The following is a 23393-nucleotide window of genomic DNA, read 5'->3' as shown; positions in this document are numbered from 1 at the left end:
AAAATTGTAGACCTGCACAAGGCTGGGATGGGCTACAGGACAATAGGCAAGCGGCTTGGTGAGAAGGCAACAACTGTTGGCGCAATTATTAGAATATGGAAGAAGTTCAAGATGACGGTCAATCACCCTTGGTCTGGGGCTCCATGCAAGATCTCATCTCGTGGGGCATCAATGATCATGAGGAAGGTGAGGGATCAGCCCAGAACTACACGGCAGGACGTGGTCAATGACCTGAAGAGAGCTGGGACCACAGTTTCAAAGAAAAACATTAGTAACACACTACGCCGTCATGGATTAAAATCCTGCAGCGCACGCAAGGTCCCCCTGCTCAAGCCAACGCATGTCCAGGCCCGTCTGAAGTTTGCCAATGACCATCTGGATGATCCAGAGGAGGAATGGGAGAAGGTCATGTGGTCTGATGAGACAAAAATAGAGCTTTTTGGTCTAAACTCCACTCGCCGTGTTTGGAGGAAGAAGAAGGATGAGTACAACCCCAAGAACACCATCCCAACCGTGAAGCATGGAGGTGGAAACATCATTCTTTGGGGATGCTTTTCTGCAAAGGGGACAGGACGACTGCACCGTATTGAGGGGATGATGGATGGGGCCATGTATCGCGAGATCTTGGCCAACAACCTCCTTCCCTCAGTAAGAGCATTAAAGATGGGTCGTGGCTGGGTCTTCCAGCATGACAATGACCCGAAACACACAGCCAGGGCAACTAAGGAGTGGCTCCGTAAGAAGCATCTCAAGGTCCTGGAGTGGCCTAGCCAGTCTCCAGACCTGAACCCAATAGAAAATCTTTGGAGGGAGCTGAAAGTCCATATTGCCCAGCGACAGCCCCGAAACCTGAAGGATCTGGAGAAGGTCTGTATGGAGGAGTGGGCCAAAATCCCTGCTGCAGTGTGTGCAAACCTGGTCAAGACCTACAGGAAACGTATGATCTCTGTAATTGCAAACAAAGGTTTCTGTACCAAATATTAAGTTCTGCTTTTCTGATGTATCAAATACTTATGTCATGCAATAAAATGCAAATTCATTACTTAAAAATCATACACACCTCTACATGCTTTGTAAGTAGGAAAACCTGCAAAATCGGCAGTGTATCAAATACTTGTTCTCCCCACTGTATGTAAAAATATAAAAGTTATATTTTTGCCATATCGCCCAGCCCTACATTTACTTGAGCCCATTTATCTGTGGTAGCATAGGCCTACTGATATAGGCTGGCCTATTATACAACTTCTGTATATTGTATAGGCCTAATAGCCAGGCCTATATTAGACACTTGACCTCCATTTTAATACTTTACCATTATTCTAGAATGAACAAATCAACAAACAATAAAAAATAAAATAAAACAGGTACAGTGCATTCGATAAGTATTCAGACCCCTTTACTTTTCCGACATTTTGCTACAAACCAGATGGGATGGCGTATCGCTGCAGAATGCTGTGGTAGCCATGCTGGTTAAGTGTGCCTTGAATTCTAAATAAATCACAGACAGTGTCACCAGCAAAGCACCCCCACACCATAACACCTCCTCCTCCATGCTTTACAGTGGGAAATACACATGCAGAGATCATCCGTTCACCCACACCACGTCTCACAAAGACACAGCGGTTGGAACCAAAAATTTCCAATTTGGACTCCAGACCAAAGGACACATATCCACCAGTCTAATGTCCATTGCTCGTGTTTCTTGGACCAAGCAAGTCTCTTCTTCTTATTGGTGTTCTTTAGTAGTGGTTTCTTTGCAGCAATTCGACCATGAAGGCCTGATTCACACAGTCCCCTCTGAACAGTTGATGTTGAGATGTGTCTGTTACCAGGTCTGTGCCCAAACAGTTTGAGCTTCTACTTCTAAAAATCCACCTTTCCAGAAATAAGTCTCTCACTGTTGCCGCTTGCTACAGACCCCCCTCAGCCCCCAGCTGTGCTCTGGACACCATATGTGAATTGATTGCCCCCCATTTATCCTCAGAGTTTGTACTGCTTGGTGACCTAAATTGGGATATGCTTAATACCCCAGCCATCCTACAATCCAAGCTAGATGCCCTCAACCTCACGCAAATTATCAACGAACCTACCAGGTACAACCCTAAATCCGTAAACATGGGTACCCTCATAGATATCATCCTGACTAACATACCCTCTAAATACACCTCAGCTGTCTTCAACCAGGATCTCAGCGATCACTGCCTTATTGCCTGCGTCCGTAACGGGTCCGCGGTCAAACGACCACCCCTCATCACTGTCAAACGCTCCCTAAAACACTTTAGCGAGGAGGCCTTCCTAATTGACCTGGCCCAGGTATCCTGGATGGATATAGATCTCATTCCGTCAGTAGAGGATGCCTGGTTGTTCCTTAAAAGTAATTTCCTCTCAATCTTAAATAAACATGCCCCATTCAAAAAATACAGAACTAAGAACCGATATAGCCCCTGGTTCTCCTCAGACTTGACTGCCCTTGACCAGCACAAAAACATCCTGTGGCGTACAGCATTAGCATCAAATAGCCCCCGCGATATGCAACTTTTCAGGGAAGTTAGGAACCAATATACACAAGCAGTCAGGAAAGCAAAGGCTAACTTTTTCAAACAGAAATTTGCATCCTGTAGCACTAACTCCAAAAAGTTTTGGGACACTGTAAAGTCCATGGAGAATAAGAGCACTTCCTCTAGGAAGGAAACACTATCACTAGGAAACACTATCACCACCGATAAATCTACAATAATCGAGAATTTCAACAAGCATTTTGCTACAGCTGGCCATGCTTTCCATCTGGCTACCACTAACCCGGCCACCAACTCTGCACCCTCTGCTGCAACTTGCCCATGCCCCCCCTGCTTCTCCTTCACACAAATTCAGACAGCTGATGTTTTGAAAGCGCTGCAAAATCTGGACCCCTACAAATCAGCTGGGCTAGACAATCTGGACCCTTTCTTTCTAAAACTAGCCGCCGAAATTGTCGCAACCCCTATTACTAGTCTGTTCAACCTCTCTTTCATAACGTCTGAGATCCCCAGAGATTGGAAAGCTGCCGCGGTCATCCCCCTCTTCAAAGGGGGTGACACTCTAGATCCAAACTGCTACAGACCTATATCCATCCTGCCCTGCCTTTCGAAAGTATTCGAAAGCCAAGTTAACAAACAGATCATCGACCATTTCGAATACCACCGTACCTTCTCCGCTATGCAATCCGGTTTCCGAGCTGGTCACGGGTGCACTTCAGCCACGCTCAAGGTCCTAAACGATATTATAACCGCGATTGATAATAGACAGTACTGTGCAGCCGTCTTCATCGACCTGGCCAAGGCTTTCGACTCTGTCAACCACCGCATTCTTATTGGCAGACTAAATAGCCTTGGTTTCTCACTGTGTTAACAAACCTCCAAACGAGCTTCAATGCCATACAACAATCCTTCAGTAGCCTTCAACTGCTCTTAAACACTAGTAAAACTAAATGCATGCTTTTCAATCGAACGCTGCTAGCACCCGCCCACCCGACTAGAATCACCACTCTCGACGGGTCTGACCTAGAGTATGTGGACAACTACAAATATCTAGGTGTCTGGTTAGACTGTAAACTCAACTTCCAGACTCACATAAAGAATCTCCAATCCAAAGTTAAATCTAGAATCGGCTTCCTATTTCGCAACAAAGCCTCCTTCACTCATGCTGCCAAACATGCCCTCGTAAAACTGACTATCCTACCGATCCTTGACTTCGGCGATGTCATTTACAAAATAGCCTCCAACACTCTACTCAGCAAATTGGATGTAGTCTATCACAGTGCCATCCGTTTTGTCTCCAAAGCCCCATACACTACCCACCACTGTGACCTGTACGCTCTTGTTGGCTGGTCCTCACTACATATTCGTCGTCAAACCCACTGGCTCCAGGCCATCTATAAATCACTGCTAGGCAAATCCCCGCCTTATCTTAGCTCATTGGTCACCATAGCAGCACCCACCCGTAGTCTGCGCTCCAGCAGGTATATCTCACTGGTCATTCCCAAAGCCAACACCTCCTTTGGCCGCCATTCCTTCCAGTTCTCTGCTGCCAATGACTGGAACGAAATGCAAAAATCTCTGAAGCTGGAGACTCTTATCTCCCTCAATAACTTTAAGCATCAGTTGTCAGAGCACCTTACCGATCACTGCACCTGTACACAGCCCATCTGAAATTAGCCCACCCAACTACCTCATCCCTATATTGTTATTTATTTTGCTCTTTTGCACCCCAGTATCTCTATTTGCACATAATCTCTTGCACATCTAGCATTCCAGTGTTAATACTATTGTAATTATTCTGCACTATAGCCTATTTATTGCCTTACCTCCATAACTTGCCACATTTGCACACACTGTATATATATTTTCTGTTGTATTTCTGACTTTATGTTTTTTTTTTACCCCATATGTAACTCTGTGTTGTTTTTATTGCACTACTTTGCTTTATCTTGGCCAGGTCGCAGTTGTAAATGAGAACCTGTTCTCAACTGGCTTACCTGGTTAAATAAAGGTGAAATAAAATTTAAAAAAAACTTGAACTCTGTGAAGCATTTATTTGGGCTGCAATTTCTGAGGCTGGTACCTCTAATTAACTTATCCTCTGCAGCAGAGGTAACTCTGGGTCTTCCATCCTGTGGCGGTCCTCATGAGAGCCAGTTTCATCATAGCGCTTGATGGTTTTTGCGACTGCACTTGAAGAAACTTTCAAAGTTATTGAAATGTTCCGTGTCTTAAAGTAATGATGGACTGTTGTTTCTCTTTGCTTATTTGAGCTGTTCTTGCCATAATATGGACTTGGTCTTTTACCAAATAGGGCTATCTTCTGTATAACCCCCTACCTTGTCACAACACAACTGATTGGCTCAAGTAGCATTAAGTAGGAAAGAAATTCCACAAATTAACTTAAGGCACACCTGTTAATTGAAATGCATTCCAGGTGACTACCTCATGAAGCTGAATGCCAAGCGTGTGCAAAGCTGTCATCAAGGCAAAGTGTGGCTATTTGAAGAATCTCAAATATAAAATATATTTTGATTTGTTTAACACTTTTTTGGTTACTACATGATTCCATATGTGTTATTTCATAGTTTTGATGTCTTCACTATTAATTCTACAATGAAAATATTAAAAATTAAGAAAAACCCTTGAATGAGTAGGTGTTCTAAAACTTTTGGCCTGTAGTGTACACAATACCCCATAATTACAAAACAAAAACAGGTTTAGAATTTTTTTTGCACATGTATTACAAATAAAAATATCACATTTACATAAGTATTCAGATCCTTTACTCAGTACTTTGTGTTGAAGCACCTTTGGCAGCGATTACAGCCTTGAGTCTTCTTGGGTATGACGCTACAAGCTTGGCACACCTGTATTTGGGGAGTTTCTCCCATTCTTCTCTGCAGATCCTCTCAAGCTCTGTCAGGTTGGATGGGGAGCGTCACTGCACAGATATTTTCAGATCTCTCCAGAGATGTTCGATGGGGTTCAAGTCCAGGCTCTGGCTGGGCCACTCAAGGACATTCAGAGAGATGTCCCAAAACCACTCCTGCATTGTCTTGGCTGTGTGCTTAGGGTCGTTGTACTGTTGGAAGGTGAACCTTCACCGCAGTCTGAGGTCCTAAGCGCTCTGGAGCAGGTTTTCATCAAGGATCTCTCCATACTTTGCTCCGTTAATCTTTCCCTCGATCCTGACCAGTCTCCCAGTCACTGCTGCTGAAAAACATTCCCACAGCATGATGCTGCCTCCACCATGTGTCACTGTAGGGATGGTGCCAGGTTTCCTCCAGACATGACACTTGGCATTCAGGCCAAAGAGTTCAATCTTGGTTTCATCAGACCAGAGAATATTGTTTTTCATGGTCTGAGTCCTTAAGGTACCTTTTGGCAAACTCCAAGCAGGCTGTTATGTGCCTTTTACTGAGGAGCGGCTTCCGTCTGGCCACTCTACCATATGGGCCTGATTGGTAGAGTACTGCAGAGATGGTTGTGCTTCTGGAAGATTCTCCCATCAGAAATTCTTTGGTACCCTTCTCCATATCTGTGCCTCGACACAATACTGTCTTGGAGATCTATGACAATTCCTTCGACCTCATGGCTTGGTTTTTGCTCTGACATGCACTGTGAACTGTGGGACCTTATATATAGACAGGTGTGTGCCTTTCCAAATCATGTCCAATCAATTGAATTTACCCCAGGTGGACTCCAATCAAGTTTTAGAAACATCAAGGATGACCAATAGAAACAGGATGCACAGGAGCTCAATTTCGAGTCTCATAGCAAAGGGTCTGAATACTTATGTAAAAAAATGTTTTATATACATTTGCAAACATTTTTAAAAACCTGTTTTCGCTTTGTCATTATGGGGTGTTTTGTGTAGATTGATGAGGGGAAAAAATAATTTAAATCAATTTTAGATTAAGGCTGTAATGTAACAAAATGTGGAAAAAGTGAAGGGGTCTGAATACTTCCTGAATGCACTGTATTCAAAACAGGCACAATAGATGCCATTAGCCATCCACCAGGTCAATGAGAAACACTACAGTATACCTTATTCACCACCAGACCAACTCAGTCCAAACAGTCCAAACACAGCCTTTCATAATTAGGTTTGTGTCCACTAATGGACTAGCCTATTTTGTAAGGAGACTCATTGTATAGACCTAGGCCATCTCCCAAATGGCACCCTAATCCCTTTATAGTGCACTACTGTTGACAGGCCCTGATCAAAAGTAGTGCACTATATAGGGAATAGGCTGCCATTTGGGACGATCCCATGGGCCTTTCCCTTCTCATTGTGACAGTAATGGCCAGAGACAGCTAGGAAATATCAGCATCCCTGTGTTTCTGGAAGATGCAAAAGGCTTTACTTACTGACAACAGATCAGCAGGGCACTTCAGGCTATTCATCTGACAGCAGCAGCCAATATCAATCACTACAGATTAGATCAGAGGGAGTTTTTTCTATTTACGATGATACAGCATCCCCTATAACATGTCATAGGCAAACCTCGAGTAGCCAAACAGTAGCTGAAACACAGAATCAAAACCTATGGAAGCTGTCCTTTTATTTATACTATCTGACAGCATAAAAGTTAGGTTATTTTGGTGCAAAGACAGTTGTGTGTTGATGACATTAATATATCTCTGTGTTGGAGTGATGGAGTTGGAGTAGTATCTAATTATTCACTACAGTTCCTGTATCTCAACCCCTAGCAACAGGCTGTGACTAGGCTACCTCGATCAAAAATCTTGGTCTGTGTCCTTATTCTCCAACCTTTTCCCCGAAAGTGTGCACTTGCACACTTTCTTGCATGGATTAATAATGGTGGAAACTCCCTCCAGCCAATGCTTTAACCAATCCAATACCTTTAAATCCATTTAGGAAAGTGGGCAAGTGCAAACTTCAGGAGAAGGGTGGAGAATCGGGACACAGTTTTAGTGTAGTGCTGCTGTGGCTGTGTGCATAACTGAGCACTTCCACAATAGTCCTCCTTATCTATGCTTCTGCTGCCTTGACACCAATGTGGGGTGTTCTCATATATGATCACTGATTATATGCCTGTGAGCACAGCCAAAATGCCAGCCAAGGCCCATATGGTACTAGTGATGGGTTTCGCCATTCTATTAGGAAGCCTTCCGTGGGCGTTATCTCCCAAATTGCACCCTACTCCAAGTAGTGCGCTACTTTGACAGGGTTCGAGACTGCGACCAAAACACTTGACTTTGACTTGGCAGTGCGGCAAACATTTTTTATTGGTCATAGGGAGCCATCATCCTGAAGCCCATTTTCGTGCCATTCATCCACCGCCATCACCTCATGTTTCTGCATGATAATGCACAGCCTCATGTTGCTGAAAATGTCCCAGTTCTTCAATGGCCTGTATACTCACCAGACATGTCACCCATTGCGCATGTTTGGGATACTCTGGATGAACGTGTACAACAGCGTGTTCCAGTTCCCGCCAATATCCAGCAACATCACACAGCCATTGAAGAGGAGTGGGACAACATTCCACAACCATCAGCCTTATCAACTCTATGTGAAGGAGATGTGTCGCGCTGCATAAGGTAAATGGTGGTGACACCAGAGACGGACTGGTTCTGATCCACGCCCCTAACTTTTTTTTAAGGTATCTGTGACCCCCCTATTCCCAATCATGTGAAATCCATAGATTAGGGCCTAATGAATTCATTTAAAAATCAACTGACTTCCTTATATGAACTGTAACTCAGTAAAATCTTTGAAATTGTTGCATGTTACTTTTATATTTTTGTTCAGTATAAAATAAAATAAAGCATTATGAATTATGTTGAGCTTTATTTTATTTTTTTACTATGGCCAAAAATTGAATGGGGTTTTAAAGCTTTTTAGTGGGTTTTTTAGCTAGTTAATCTGGCGTATAAATTTGGCCAGGAGATGGCAAACCAGCAGCATACATGTTTTACATTTAATCATTTAGCAGACGCTCTTGTCCAGAGTGACTTACAGTAGTGCATTCATATTAAGAAAGCTAGGTGGGACAACCATATGTCACAGGCATAGAAAATACATTTTTCCTCAATAACATAGCTATCATTAGAGCTAGGGGGGGGTGGGTCAAGTGCAAGTTATATATATATATATATATTTATTTTTTAATTGAAGGGGTGTGGGGGGGGGTCAAGGTGAGGAGGAGGATTATTTAATATACTGTTTGAAGAGGTAGGGTTTCAGATGTTTTCGGAAGATGGCCAGGGACTCTGCTGTCCTGGTTCCACCATCGGGGTGCCAGGACAGAGAAGAGCTTGGACTGGGCTGAGCGGGAGCTGCCCTCCCGTAGGGGTGGGAGGGCCAAGAGACCTGAGGTGGCAGAACGGAGTGCTCGGGTTGGAGTGTAGGGTTTGAGCATAGCCTGAAGGTAGGGGTGGGCAGTTCCTCTTGCTGTTCTGTAGGTAAGCACGATGGTCTTGTAGTGGATGCGAGCTTCGATTGGAAGCCAGTGGAGTGTGCGGAGGAGCGAGGTGACTTGAGAGAACTTGGGAAGGTTGAAAACCAGGCGGTCTGCAGCATTCTGGATAAGTTGCAGGGGTTTGATGGCACAAGCGGGGTGCCCAGCCATCAGTGAGTTGCAGTAGTCCAGATGGGAGAGGACAAGTGCCTGGATTAGGACCTGTACCGCTTCCTGTATGAGGTAGGGTCGTACACTACAGATGTTGTAGAGCATGAACCTGCAGGAGCGGGTCACTGCTTTGATGTTTGCAGACAGGGTGTTGTCCAGGGTCACACCAAGGTTATTTGTACTCTGGGAGGGCAACACTGTGGAGTTGTCAACCATGATGGAGAGGTCTTTGAGCGGGTAGGCCTTCCCCGGGAGGAAGAGCAGTTCAGTCTTGTCGAGGTTGAGCTTGAGGTGGTGGGGCGACATTCAAGTTTAGATATCTGCCAGGCATGCAGAGATGCGTGTTGCCACCTGGGTGTCAGAAGGGGGGAAGGAGAAAAGTAGTTGAGTGTCATCCGCATAGCAATGATAGGAGAGACCATGTGAGGATATGACGGAGCCGAGTGACTTTGTGTATAGAGAGAAGAGGAGAGGGCCTAGAACCGAGCACTGTGGGACACCAGTAGTGAGAGTACGTTGTGCAGAAACAGATCCTCTCCACGTCACCTGGTAGGAGCGGCCTGCCAGGTAGGATGCAATCCAAGTGTGTGCAGAGACTGAGATGCCCAGCCTTGAGAGGGTGGAGAGGAGGATCTGATAGTTCACGGTTTCAAAGGCAGCGGATAGATCTAGGAGAATGAGAAAAGAGGAGAGAGAGTCGGATTTGGCAGTGCGGAGAGCCTCCATGACACAGAGAAGAGCAGTCTCGGTTGAGTGACCCGTCTTGAAGACTGACTGGTTAGGGTCAAGAAGATCGTTCTGAGAGAAATAACGAGAAAGTTGATCAGAGACAGCATGCTCAAGTGGTCAGGGATGAGTTGAGGGAAGTGAAAAGGTCTCCAGAGATGGTCTGGAGAAGGGGATGGGGTCGAGCGGGCAGATTGTCAGGCAGCCAGACCTCACTAGTCACAGGATGTCATCTGGAGAGAGAGGGGAAAAAGAGGTCAAGGCGTAGGGTAGTTCTGTGTGAGTGAGACCAGTGGACTCAATAGGTTGAGTGAATGAGTAGCGGATGTCAACCTTTTTTTCAAAGTTGTTGACAAAGTTGACCGCAGAGAGGGAGGAGGATTAAGGATTAAAGAGTTTCCTAGGGTTAGAGGTAGAAGCTTGAAATTTAGAGTGGCTTTAGGGATACCACCCTGAATCCCATTGCTGGCTTGCCTCTGAAGCTATCCAGGCTCGGTCCTGGTCAGTCCCTGGATGGAAGACCAAGGGCTTCATTTATAAACGTTGAGTACGTAAAGAATATACCCCAAAACAAGCGTGCGCCAGTTTTCCCGCAAAAGTATTTATAAAAACAGAATTTGGCATGAGAATGTCCCTTCTACCATGCAGAATTTAGACCATGTGTACGCACATTTTCTAGTGGTTGAAGTATTGTATTGCAAGCAGCCAAGTAAGTATTTTGTGCAACTGGGGGATATGATGACATGCTTATCCATTTGCAAGAGCAAAAATCTATGCATTTTATTTTGGGAATAATTAGATATGGGAAATTAATTCCTCACCTTTTCTGGCCGTGATGGGTTACTATCGCGAAGTAGCCATACAACAAATTACCATGGGCCTAGTAAATAGATACAGTATTTCATGTTTCGCTAGATGCGATCCCATAGGCTGCCGGTTTATAGCCTACAGTCAAATTTAACAGGTGAACATGCAGACAGTTGATCTTTTACTTTTAAGTACAGTTGAAGTCGGAAGTTGTACATACACCTTAGCCAAATACATTTAAACTCAGTTTTTCACAATTCCTGACATTTAATCGTAGTAAATATTCCCTGTCTTAGGTCAGTTAGGATCATCACTTTATTTTAAGAATGTGAAATGTCAGAATTATAGTAGAGAGAATTATTTATTTCAGCTTTTATTTATTTCATCACATTCCCAGTGGGTCATTAGTTTACATGCTACCAAATACTAATTGAGTGTATTGCCTTTAAATTGTTTAACTTTGGTCAAACGTTTCGGGGAGCCTTCCACAAGCTTCCCAAGTTGGGTGAATTTTGGCCCATTCCTCCTGACAGAGCTGGTGTATCGGAGTCAGGTTTGTAGGCCTCCTTGCTCGCACATGCTTTTTCAGTTCTGCCCACAAATTTTCTATAGGATTGAGGTCAGGGCTTTGTGATGGCCACTCCAATACCTTCACTTTGTTGTCCTTGAGCTTCCTTGCTGAGCGGCCTTTCAGGTTATGTCGATATAGGACTTGTTTTACTGTGGATATAGATACTTTTGTACCCGTTTCCTCCAGCATCTTTTTGCACCAAAGTACGTTCATCTCTAGGAGACAGAATGCGTCTCCTTCCTGAGCGGTATGATGGCTGCGTGGTCCCATGGTGTTTATACTTGCGTACTATTGTTTGTACAGATGAATGTGGGACCTTCAGGTGTTTGGAAATTGCTCCCAAGGATGAACCAGACTTGTGGAGGTCTACATTTTATTTTCTGAGGTCTTGGCTGATTTCTTTTGATTTTCCCATGATGTCAAGCAAAGAGGCACTGAGTTTGAAGGTAGGCCTTGAAATACATCCACAGGTACACCTTCAATTGACTCAAATGATGTCAATTAGCCTATCAGAAGCTTCTAAAGCCATGACATAATTTTCTGGAATTTTCCAAGCTGTTTAAAGGCACAGTCAACTTAGTGTATGTAAACTTCTGACCCACTGGATTTGTGATAAAGTGAATTAAGTTAAATAATCTGTCTGTAAACAATTGTTGGAAAAATTACCTGTGTCATAAACAAAGTAGATGTCCTACCCGACTTGCCAAAACAATAGTTTGTTAACAAGACATTTGTGGAGTGGTTGAAAAACAAGTTTTAATGACACCAACCTAAGTGTATGTAAACTTCCGACTTCAACTGTATGTATGCTACTACTGTTTAAGTTACTGCTAAAGATTAAAACATTCTGCCAACACAGTAAATAGACCGGTAGCTTATGTAAAAGACAGTATGGGTACAGGCTACAGTATTGCTGTGTGATAGGAGCGTGACATCATAGCCTATAATCTCAGCGCCTATACCAAGGCAGGAGATAAACACAATCTGTTGATAAACTAAAAAATTGAACTCCTCCTCTTTGCATTGAAGTGTGGGCTGTAGTATTTTACTTTTAAATAGTTTCGAAAAAACAATAATGTGTTTAACACTCGCTATAGGCCGCATGCATGTTTAGTTTGAAAAAGTCACTAAGGCCCAGATTCCGACCAGAGTTAAGCATGTGTAAATGGAATGTAATTCCTATTTATGTGCTTTTCTCTATGCATATTCTGACCTTGAACTTAAGCATGAGAATAGCATGCTATTCATTCATTTTGAGGTGGAGATCAAATAAATTAAGGCATGGCAAAGTTGTGTCTACAGACACGCCGTATTCTGACCTTGCCTTATAATTCCACAACCTTTACGTGCGAGGAAACCAGTAGTAAAGGTCTAGCGAACCTACTGGTTCCAAGTGGCGGCAGGTAGCTTAGTGGGTAAGAGCATTGTGCCAGTAAACGAAAGGTCGCTGGTTCTAATCCCCGAGCCGACTAGGTGAAAAATCTGTCGATGTGCCCTTAAGCAAGGCACTTAACCCTAATTGCTCCTGTAAATCGCTCTGGATTAGAGTGTCTGCTAAATGACTAAAATGTAAATGGAAAAAGCATCCATTTCATTTTTTCCCAATAGCTAAGCGGCTAAATTGATTGTTCTTGCATGTACTACTATAGTTAAAAAGTATTGGATTGGTGTAAACATGAGCGAGAGTTTCCTTTCACCATATATTTTGCACCAGTTTTGGCGCTATTCCTTTTAAATCCAAGTCACGTTGACTTAATCATTTAAATCTAACCTAACCTATGACCTGATCCATCACCTTATGTATGACTAAAAACAGAAATACAAACAAAAATATAAAAACGCAACATGTAACAGTTTTTACATGCAAAGATTTTACTGAGTTACAGTTCATATAAGGAAATCAGTCAATTGAAATAAATTCATTAGGCCCTAATCTATGGATTTCACATGACTGGGAATACAGATATGCATCAGTTGGTCACAGTTAGAAAACCAGTGAGTATAAGGTGACCACCATTTGCCACCATGGGGCACACAACGTTGACATCAGCATTCCGCTCGCCCACACGATGCCATACACGTGGTCTATGGTTGTGAGGACGGTTGGACGTACTGCCAAATTCTCTAAAACGATGTTGGAGGCAGCTTATGGTAGAGAAATGAACATTCAATTCTCAGGCAACAGAATCTGGTGGACATTCCTGCAGTCAGCATGCCAATTGCACACTCCCTCAAAACTTGAGACATCTGTGTCATTGTGTTGTTTGACAAGCTGCACATTTTAGAGTGGCCTTTTATTGTCCCCAACACAAGTTGCACAAGTATAATGATCATACTGTTTAATCAGCTTCTTAATATGCCACACCTGTCAGGTGGATGGATTATCTTAGCAAAGGAAAAATGCTCACTATCAGGGATGTAAACAAATGTGCACAAAATGAGAGAAATAAGCTTTTTGTGAATATGAATATGGACAATTTCTGGGATATTTTATTTCAGCTCATGAAACATGGGACCAACACTTTACATGTTGTGTTTATATTTTTGTTCAATGTATAATAACCTTGTCTACACTGTACAGTACAAAAACACAGCTAACAAACTGTCTCTTGATAGGCGCACAATTGAATTAAAAGGGCGAGTGATTGTCTTATGGCCCCCAAAATTTAGTAAAAAAATTACCTAAACTCACCAGCTAAAAATGACTTAAATTCAGGAAATCTGTTCAAGTACTCCGACTAATAAAAAAAAAAGTGATCATGTCTCAACGTAATCAATCTATGAAATGATTGTTATTTCTTAAATACAAATCTCTTTTTGGGCTTAGTGATCATCCACGCCGACAAAAATGGATTTTTCCCAGACCTCAAAGTTGATCTCCTGATGTGGTTTAAGCGTTGTGGACTTGGAACGTCAAATGTTTGTAGTAAAAAATATCATTAAAAAAAAAAAAAAAACTTTTAACTCAGAAACGGGAAAACTGAATTTATAGGGCCCTCCAACTGTACACTGTTCAAAATCGCTAACAATAACACTTTTTGAGATTGGAGAAAAAAAAATAATACTAACCTTCGCGCAAACAAAATGTCAATATGATATTGTTGCATTAAAATGTAATTTGTGTATGTAATTCGTTATAGGCTATAGGCTTGCTCAGGCCACAAATTAAAGATACAATTTAATTATGCGTGCATCATCCGCTTTCCGAGGACAGTATTCTTTCATTCGGGACAGTTGGCACTAGCCCGGTGCGCCACTGGCAAATTTACCTGAATGTCAAGCCCTGAAAGGGCATGCTAATTTAAAAGATGGCTAGTCATTATTAGCCTGGTTCTCTATGGAATGCAGGTACATTATGGGACACAGGTCAGGTCATTATCGCCGCGCAGGGGGCGAAGAATTGGTGTGACCAAGTCATGTGCTAGTGCCATCAACTGAAAAAGTTGGTAGAGTCAGTGCCACCAGTGGAAAAAGTTAGTCTAGAGCCCTCTGATCAGGGCCCATAGTGCACTACATAAGGAATAGGGTGGCATTTGGGACGCAATAAGGAATAGGGTGGCATTTGGGACGCAATCTTAACTTCACTTGAACCCTCTGGGCTGGCACATAAAAACAGAGCCATTCTAGAGGAGAGGAGAAGTAGAACAAAAAGTCTTTAAATTATACCCAGGAGCTTCAGGCAGAGCTACAGTAGAAAGAACGCCAGGCCCATTCTCATAAAGGAAATGACTTCATCATCAGACTGAGTAACTCCGGCTTCTATGCCTGCTTTCCAAATGGCTCCCTATTCCCCTGCCTCTGGTCATAAGTTGTGCACCATGTAGGGAATAGGGTGCCAATTTGGACACAGCCTATTGCACTGTTCAGAACCCTACCAGTGCCTGCAGCCAACCAACCTTTTAGACTGTGGGCCTATTACAGTGCCAAAGTCTCTCTGTTGTCCTCCATTCCTGTAAGATAAACTGGCTAATTTGTCTCTGTGTACCTGCTTCTCTGAATGGCACAGTCCATTGTTCATAGCGGAGAAGAGTCGGGTTGTTGACTAGACTGAAGATGATGCTGACTGGCAGCTGGAATACCAGGTTTTAGGCAAGCTATACACACACACACACACACACTCACTCAGTCAGTCTCTGGCAAGCCCCAATCTCCAAGCACATCAGGGTCAGTCTATGGGCCATGCCTGATGTGAGAGGCAATATTTGGGTAGTCTGTTAATAAATATATGTTTTATTGTCACATACACCAGATAAGTGCAGTGAAATGTGTTGTTTTACAGGGTCAGCCATAGTAGTGCGGCGCCCCTGGAGCAAATTAGGGTTTGCCGATTTTTCACCTTGTCGGCTTGGGTATTCGAACCAGCGACCTTTCGGTTACTGGCCCAATGCTTTAACGGCTAGCCTACCTGCCGCCCTACCCGATACCTTGTTGCAATGGGGTTAGGTCGAGGCAGGTAGCCTAGTGGTTGGGCCAGTAAGACGTTGGGCCAGTAACCGAAACGTCACTGGTTCGAATCCCCGAGCCAACTAGGTGGAAAATCTGCCGATGTGCCCTTGAGCAAGGCACTTAAAACCAATTGCTCCTGTAAGTCGCTATGGATAAGAACGTCTGCTAAATGACTAAAATGTCAAATGTTACCCAGCGGCAGTAACTGAACATCTCACCATCAAATATTATTCAAATGAATGCAAAGGCAGACTCTGGAAAACACCAACTAATTATACATCCTACCCAGGAATTCTCAGTCCAGCTAATGCTAACTAGTCTGGCAACTCTACCATAAAGACCTGATTGGTGGAGTAATGAAGAGATTGTTGTATTTCTGGATGGTTTTCCCATCTCCACAGAGGAACTCTGGAGCTCTGTCTGAGTGACCATCGGGTTCTTGGTAACCTCCCTGACCAAGGCCCTTCTCCCCCGATTTCTCAGTTTGGCCGGGCGGCCAGCTCTAGGAAGAGTCTAGGTGGTTCCAAACTTCATCCATTTCAGAATGATGAGGCCACTGTGTTCTTGGGGACCTTCAATGCAGCAGAAATGTTTTGGTAGCCTTCCCCAGATCTGTGCCTCGACACAATCCTGTCTCGGAGCTCCATGGGCAATTCCTTAGACATCCTAAACGATATTATAACCACGATCGATAAAAGACAGTACTGTGCAGCCGTCTTCATCGACCTGGCCAAGGCTTTCGACTCTGTCAACCACCGCATTCTTATTGGCAGACTAAATAGCCTTGGTTTCTCAAATGACTGCCTCGCCTGGTTCACCAACTACTTCTCAGATAGAGTTCAATGTGTCAAATCGTAAGGCCTGTTGTCTGGACCTCTGGCAGTCTCTATGGGGGTGCCACAGGGTTCAATTCTCGAGCCGACTCTATTCTCTGTGTATATCAATGATGTCGCTCTTGCTTCTGGTGACTCTCAGATCCACCTCTACGCAGACGACACCATTTTGTATACATCTGGCCCTTCATTGGACACTGTGTTAACAAACATACAACACTCCTTCCGTAGCCTCCAACTGCTCTTAAATGCTAGTAAAACTAAATGCATGCTCTTCAATCGAACGCCGCTTGCACCCGCCTGCCCGACTAGAATCACTACTCTCGACGGGTCTGACTTAGAATATGTGGACAACTACAAATACCTAGGTGTCTGGTTAGACCGTAAACCCTCCTTCCACACTCACATTAAGCATCTCCAATCCAAAGTTCTCCTTCACTCATGCTGCCAAACATGCCCTCGTAAAACGGACTATCCTACCGATCCTTGACTTCGGCGATGTCATTTACAAAATAGCCTCCAACACTCTACTCAGCAAATTGGATGTAGTCTATCACAGTGCCATCCGTTTTGTCACCAAAGCCCCATATACTACCCACCACTGTGACCTGTACGCTCTTGTTGGCTGGTCCTCACTACATATTCGTCGCCAAACCCACTGGCTCCAGGCCATCTATAAATCACTGCTAGGCAAATCCCCGCCTTATCTTAGCTCATTGGTCACCATAGCAACACCCACCCGTAGTATGCGCTCCAGCAGGTATATCTCACTAGTCATCCCCAAAGCCAACACCTCCTTTGGCCGCCATTCCTTCCAGTTCTCTGCTGCCAATGACTGGAACGAACTGCAAAAATCTCTGAAGCTGGAGACTTATCTCCCTCATTAACTTTAAGCATCAGTTGTCAGAGCAGCTTACCGATCACTGCACCTGTACACAGCCCATCTGTAATTAGCCCACCCAACTACCTCATCCCCATATTGTTATTTATTTTGCTCATTTGCACCCCAGTATCTCTATTTGCACATCATCTTCTGCACATCTATCACTCCAGTTTTAATACTAAATTGTAATTATTTTGCACTATGGCCTATTTATTGCCTTACTTCCATAACTTACTACATTTGCACTCACTGTATATAGATTTTCTATTGTGTTTTTGACTGTACGTTTTGTTTATCCCATATATAACTCTGTGTTGTTGTTTTTAATCGCACTGCTTTGCTTTATCTTGGCCAGGTCGCAGTTGTAAATGAGAACTTGTTCTCAACTGGCTTACCTGGTTAAATAAAGGTGAAATAAATAATAAGAAAAATGGCTTGGTTTTTGCTCTGACATGCACTGTCAACTGTGGGACCTTATTTAGACAGGTGTGTGCCTTTCCAAATCATGTCCAATCAATAGAATTTACCACAGGTGGACTCCAATCACGTTGTAGAAACATCTCAAGGATGATCAATGGCTAATTAGGTACAATTTCTATTTTTTATTTTTAATAAATTTGCAAACATTTCTAAAAACCTGTTTTTGCTTTGTCATTTTGGGATATTTGTGTGTAGATTGGGGGGAAAAAATAATTTAATCAATTTTAGAGTAAGGCTGTAACGCAGGGTTCTTCAATTCCGGTCCTGGAGGGCCGAAACACCTCTGTTTTTCATCCTCTCCTTCTAATCAGGGGCTAATTCAGACCTGGGACACCAGGTGAGTGCAATTAACTACCAGGTAGAAATAAAAAACAAAAGTGTTTCGGCCCTCCAGGACCGGAATTGAAGAACCCTGCTGTAACGTAACAAAATGTGGAAAAAGGGGTATGAATACTTTCCGAATGCACTGTAAGCATGGTGAGCTTCTATTAAAAGACAAATCTAAACAAATAAATGTTTACAGTCCTCACTGCCTACTCAAATGACATGATATCCCTCCCCCATAAAAACACCACACCCTAATCCATCCACCTGTTCCCAGTAATACTATAAAAGAGAATGTGTCAATGGCAACACACACATATATACACATATATATATATATATCTGTCTTTCTCATAGGGAGGAATGTGGTGGGACACATGGGTTGCGTCCGGCACCCTATTTCCTATACAGTGAACTACTTTTGACAAGACTATGTAAGGAATAGGGTGCTGCTTTAGATGCAACCATGAGGAGTTCCACTGATAGAGATTATGAGAGACCAGGAAAATGGTAAGTATTTCCCTGGTTTAGAAGATTTATCTTTCGAAGAAGACAGAAGTTAAACTGCTAGGGATCATATTGTAGCGACCCTCTTGGACAGTTATGGGACTGTGTTCTGTTGTTCTGTGTTGATTGGGGGGGGGGGGGGGCATATCTGTTATATTGCCATGCTGGCATTTTTCTCTCTTTTTCATGTCCGACAGTGAGTTGATTACCTCTGATTGTTTTATCTGATTTATTTGGCGTAGACTACAGCCAGACAGTAGCCTGTGAGTTTGGAGTCAATAAAAAGTAAATTCAAGAACTGTTGTGGACATTCTCTCATTTATGATCTATCGAGGTCATTACAATATGTTATGTTTGGGGCTAAACGTTTTCCTCCAAACTACATCATGACATAACAAATGTGCTCATTTATGAGTAATCCTCCATTAACTATCCAGTAATCATGACCAGATGCCACACCCTTGGCTTCTACAGTTGTACAGTTGACAGGACTGTTGCTACGGTGCAAGGTCTTCTTCCTCCAGTTTCAACCTCCATTCATCCACAATCAACATCTCTTCAAAAAAAAAAAAAAAAAAAAAAAAAGGCTTTTCACTGTACTTGTGCACGTGACAATAAATACAACTGGACTTGAATTGTTGATTAACTGTTTATAATTTAGGAAAGGACCATAATTAGGCTACAGCATTGAGGGAAGTGTTTGGGGTTTGATTGTGGCAAGTTCTGGTAATTTGGAAGTCCATAAAGTTTGTCCCAACTGTTATGGTTGCTGTCATTTACGTTTGACAAGGCCAAGGGGCGAGGTAGTGTAGTGAGCAGGTGTGATCACCTGACTCCGAGTCCTCTATCCTAGTATCGCACCCCAAATTGTTATTTCACAAAGCCCCCTTATCTTGGAAGGCCGTTAGAAGAATAATTTGCACCATGGAATTGGGCCTAGCAAAAAAAATCTCCATTCAAAACGGCCAACAAGTGACAGCTGTCAATGAGGCAATGGCATATGCGACGTGGCTATCCCTAGCTAACTATCTAGTATTTCAATACCACTCAAGTACTGATAACTAATATTAACTTAACTCATTTGCCAAAGTAGTGTGATTATAGCTAACTAACGTTAGCTAGACATCTTCGCCATCCCCTACCAAGTTGCTAACATTATTGTTAGCTAGCCAGCTACACTTCTTTGTGTCCATGTCAATGAATAAAAGTAGGCCGTGAACTTAACTAACGCTAGCTAGCTGCTAGTTCTAGCTAATTAGCCATCAAAACAGTAACTAACGTTAGCTAGTTAGGCCAACGTTCATTTGGTTAGCTAACTGACACACAAGGGTTTTGCTGCCGTCAAATGGTTTGTGAATCATGAGATGGCATTTGAATGTGAGATAGTAATCAATATGTCAGGCTAGCTATTATGAGAACGAAGGAGTGAACCAGACAGTGCCCTTGTCCTTGGCTGGTGTGGCTTTTAGCTAGCGTCATGGCTACGCTTAGTTAGCCTAGCTAGCATTAAAAAAGGGGGGCTGTTTTCCGTGTTGGAATGCCAACTTACCGAGATAGACACTTGATCCTCCCCTGTAAACTTTGGTATGTATTTATCCCCTCTTGCCACCTCTGAACTGTTCAATGGCCTAAAACGGCACATCACTTTGATGGTGCACTCTGCCGGGTCCGCCATCTTCGCCGCTGATGGAGAGTCACAACTGACAAGATCCTGCTGGCTAGTTGTGCTACCACCGGAGAAGCGCCCGATCGCCCTGTGCCTGTCGGAGGCAAACAGAGGCCGCACCCGTGAACGCTGGTTAAGTTTGGTCTATCTCTTCCCTCCTCGGAAAAGGCAGCAAGTAGACTATTCATCAGAAATGTACATTTAAAAGGACATCCATTCAAAAGGTGGAAGTCATGTTGAAGCCCCGGCTGTACAGTACTGTACTCTGGACTTGCTCTTCGAGTAGGGAGGGACCCCTGTGTCTGCGGGTCTAAATAACCCGCTGACGTCACCTCTGTAGGCGACAACTAACTGACTGATCTACTACTACTACTACTACTACTACTACTACTTCTTCTTCTTCTTCGATGAGGTTGGCATCCAATACATGTTGCATTACCGACACCTACTAGACTGGAGTATAACTCCCTTATACTTTGCTTGAAAAAATTAATAAAAAACTACAAAAATAAATAAAACAAATAACCTACCATCTAACACTACACTAACTAAAATAAATAAATAAATACTCCACTATTTAAATCTATTTAGTCCTACTTCAGGCCAACAGCCTGAAAGGATGGGACACCACCACTTAACACACCCTGTAACTCTTCTGACATCAAATCTTGCACACACAAATACCTCTGCAGAGCAACCACAACCTCTATTTTCTGCGACTTACGTTCCATCCCTGCAGTACAGTTGATAACCATTGCTATAAATACCAAAATCCAACCTTACTGAAACATATATCACTTGTTGGTTTATCCCTCTGTACTGGTAACAGATCTACTACTCACACCACTCCTCTCAGGATCCCTCCCCCTTGACCCATCTTCCTCTACTTTCTTCACTACCTCAGCATATGACAACTTCTGCACTACTCTAACCCTGGAAACATCAACCTCCCTCTCTCGCACGGGACATTTCTGATCCCCAGCCCCATTGGCACCCCTACGATTAACACATACAGTGGGGAGAACAAGTATTTGATACACTGCCGATTTTGCAGGTTTTCCTACTTACAAAGCATGTAGAGGTCTGTAATTTTTATCATAGGTACACTTCAACTGTGAGAGACGGAATCTAAAACAAAAATCCAGAAAATCACATTGTATGATTTTTAAGTAATTAATTTGCATTTTATTGAATGACATACGTATTTGATACATCAGAAAAGCAGAACTTAATATTTGGTACAGAAACCTTTGTTTGCAATTACAGAGATCATATACGTTTCCTGTAGGTCTTGACCAGGTTTGCACACACTGCAGCAGGGATTTTGGCCCACTCCTCCTTACAGACCTTCTCCAGATCCTTCAGGTTTAGGGGGTGTCGCTGGGCAATATGGACTTTCAGCTCCCTCCAAAGATTTTCTATTGAGTTCAGGTCTGGAGACTGGCTAGGCCACTCCAGGACCTTGAGATGCTTCTTACGGTGCCACTCCTTAGTTGCCCTGGCTTTGTGTTTCGGGTCGTTGTCATGCTGGAAGACCCAGCCACGACCCATCTTTAATGCTCTTACTGAGGGAAGGAGGTTGTTGGCCAAGATCTCGCGATACATGGCCCCATCCATCCTCCCCTCAATACGGTGCAGTCGTCCTGTCCCTTTGCAGAAAAGCATCCCCAAAGAATGATGTTTCCACCTCCATGCTTCACGGTTGGGGTGGTGTTCTTGGGGTTGTACTCATCCTTCTTCTTCCTCCAAACACGGCGAGTGGAGTTTAGACCAAAAAGCTATATTTTTGTCTCATCAGACCACATGACCTTCTCCCATTCCTCCTCTGGATCATGTGGTGTCCGAGACAATGATGCCGATTACGCTGTGATGATAAGAATTCTGCTGACGCTGTACTTTGATTATAAAGATGTATTATTTCAAAGGATTCCAGCGTCAATTTACAGACATCTGCAGATATCTGGAGAATAACCGGACCCAAATGTCTGATATGTTATTTCTCCCTGTCCTTTGTTCAAAACATGGTATTTATCCTATGTAACATAAGATGGGTGGTTTTTGACAGACCAATCCCCGGCTTCCACATATCTCCAAATGTCCTCTTTTCCAAGAAGCCTATGTAGTAATGCTTTCCAGATGTTTCAGCAAAGCAGAGTAAAGTTAATCTATTACACCATTTGTAAATGTCAGCAAAATCATAGACCTTCAGACACTACATATTTCCCCCCTTCGAGACTAATTAAGTCTCGAAAACAAAAAGAATAGGATTATGACAAATAACAATTTTTGTTCTTGAGTAACTTCAGCAATAAACCAAAATTTATGGAGAGTAAACACATGTTTATATAGACACATTTTTGTATGGAGTGTAAATAAATTGTTATAGAATGTAAATAAATTGTTATGGAGTGTAAATAAATTGTTATAGAGTGTAAATAAATTGTTATGGAGTGTAAATACATTGTTATAGAGTGTAAATAAATTGTTATGGAGTGTAAATAAATTGTTATGGAGTGTAAGAGCGAAAAACCTGTCTTGCAGCTTTCATTCCAAATATCCATCAATCAATCAAGACAGGAAAATTCTCTCACGGCCCCTCTGCCCCAGGCGACCACCTAAGTACTCCAGATCAATTTATAAATCTTTATCAATGCATTTTAAGCTATGATGCAATTGAATACACATGAAAACCTCAGCAAACAAAATACAATAAAAAATGTCCACATTCAGGCTGGTCAACCCATCGGACCCTCCTGTGGATTCTCTCTGTCCCTGCCTAGACCCAATATCCCTAAGCTTCAACGAAATAAACAAAAACATCTGAGGTCCCCACATGTACCCAACAACAGAAAACATAATTCTTCAAAAAAGTAATACAGAAATAATATAACACAAATTATGTATTACACATGCAAATATGTCTATATATCATTGCAGACACTGGAATGTAGTCCACTACACTTCATCTCCTCAGCAGTGTCGACTTCCAATGAAACGTTGATGATGGAATCTGAACATTTCCACACCTTCCT

General features: G+C 43.0%; 1 protein-coding gene across 1 annotated transcript in view; it reads right to left on the bottom strand.

Annotated features, from left to right (window-relative positions):
* Nucleotides 1-20761, bottom strand: part of LOC311105064 (kinesin-1 heavy chain) — a 45887-nt gene extending 25126 nt beyond the window's left edge. Inside the window, exon 1 of the mRNA XM_084147054.1 lies at nucleotides 20245-20761. Coding sequence (XP_084003180.1) covers nucleotides 20245-20370 — 126 coding nt within the window. The 5' untranslated portion in view covers nucleotides 20371-20761. The remainder of the gene's footprint in view (nucleotides 1-20244) is intronic.
* Between the last annotated feature and the right edge of the window lie 2632 nt (nucleotides 20762-23393).

Source organism: Coregonus lavaretus, assembly GCF_964263955.1.
Source record: "Coregonus lavaretus genome assembly, chromosome: 2".
Lineage (NCBI taxonomy): Eukaryota > Metazoa > Chordata > Actinopteri > Salmoniformes > Salmonidae > Coregonus > Coregonus lavaretus.
The sequence above is the reverse complement of the archived record's forward strand: the minus strand, read 5'-3'. Positions and strand labels throughout refer to the sequence as shown.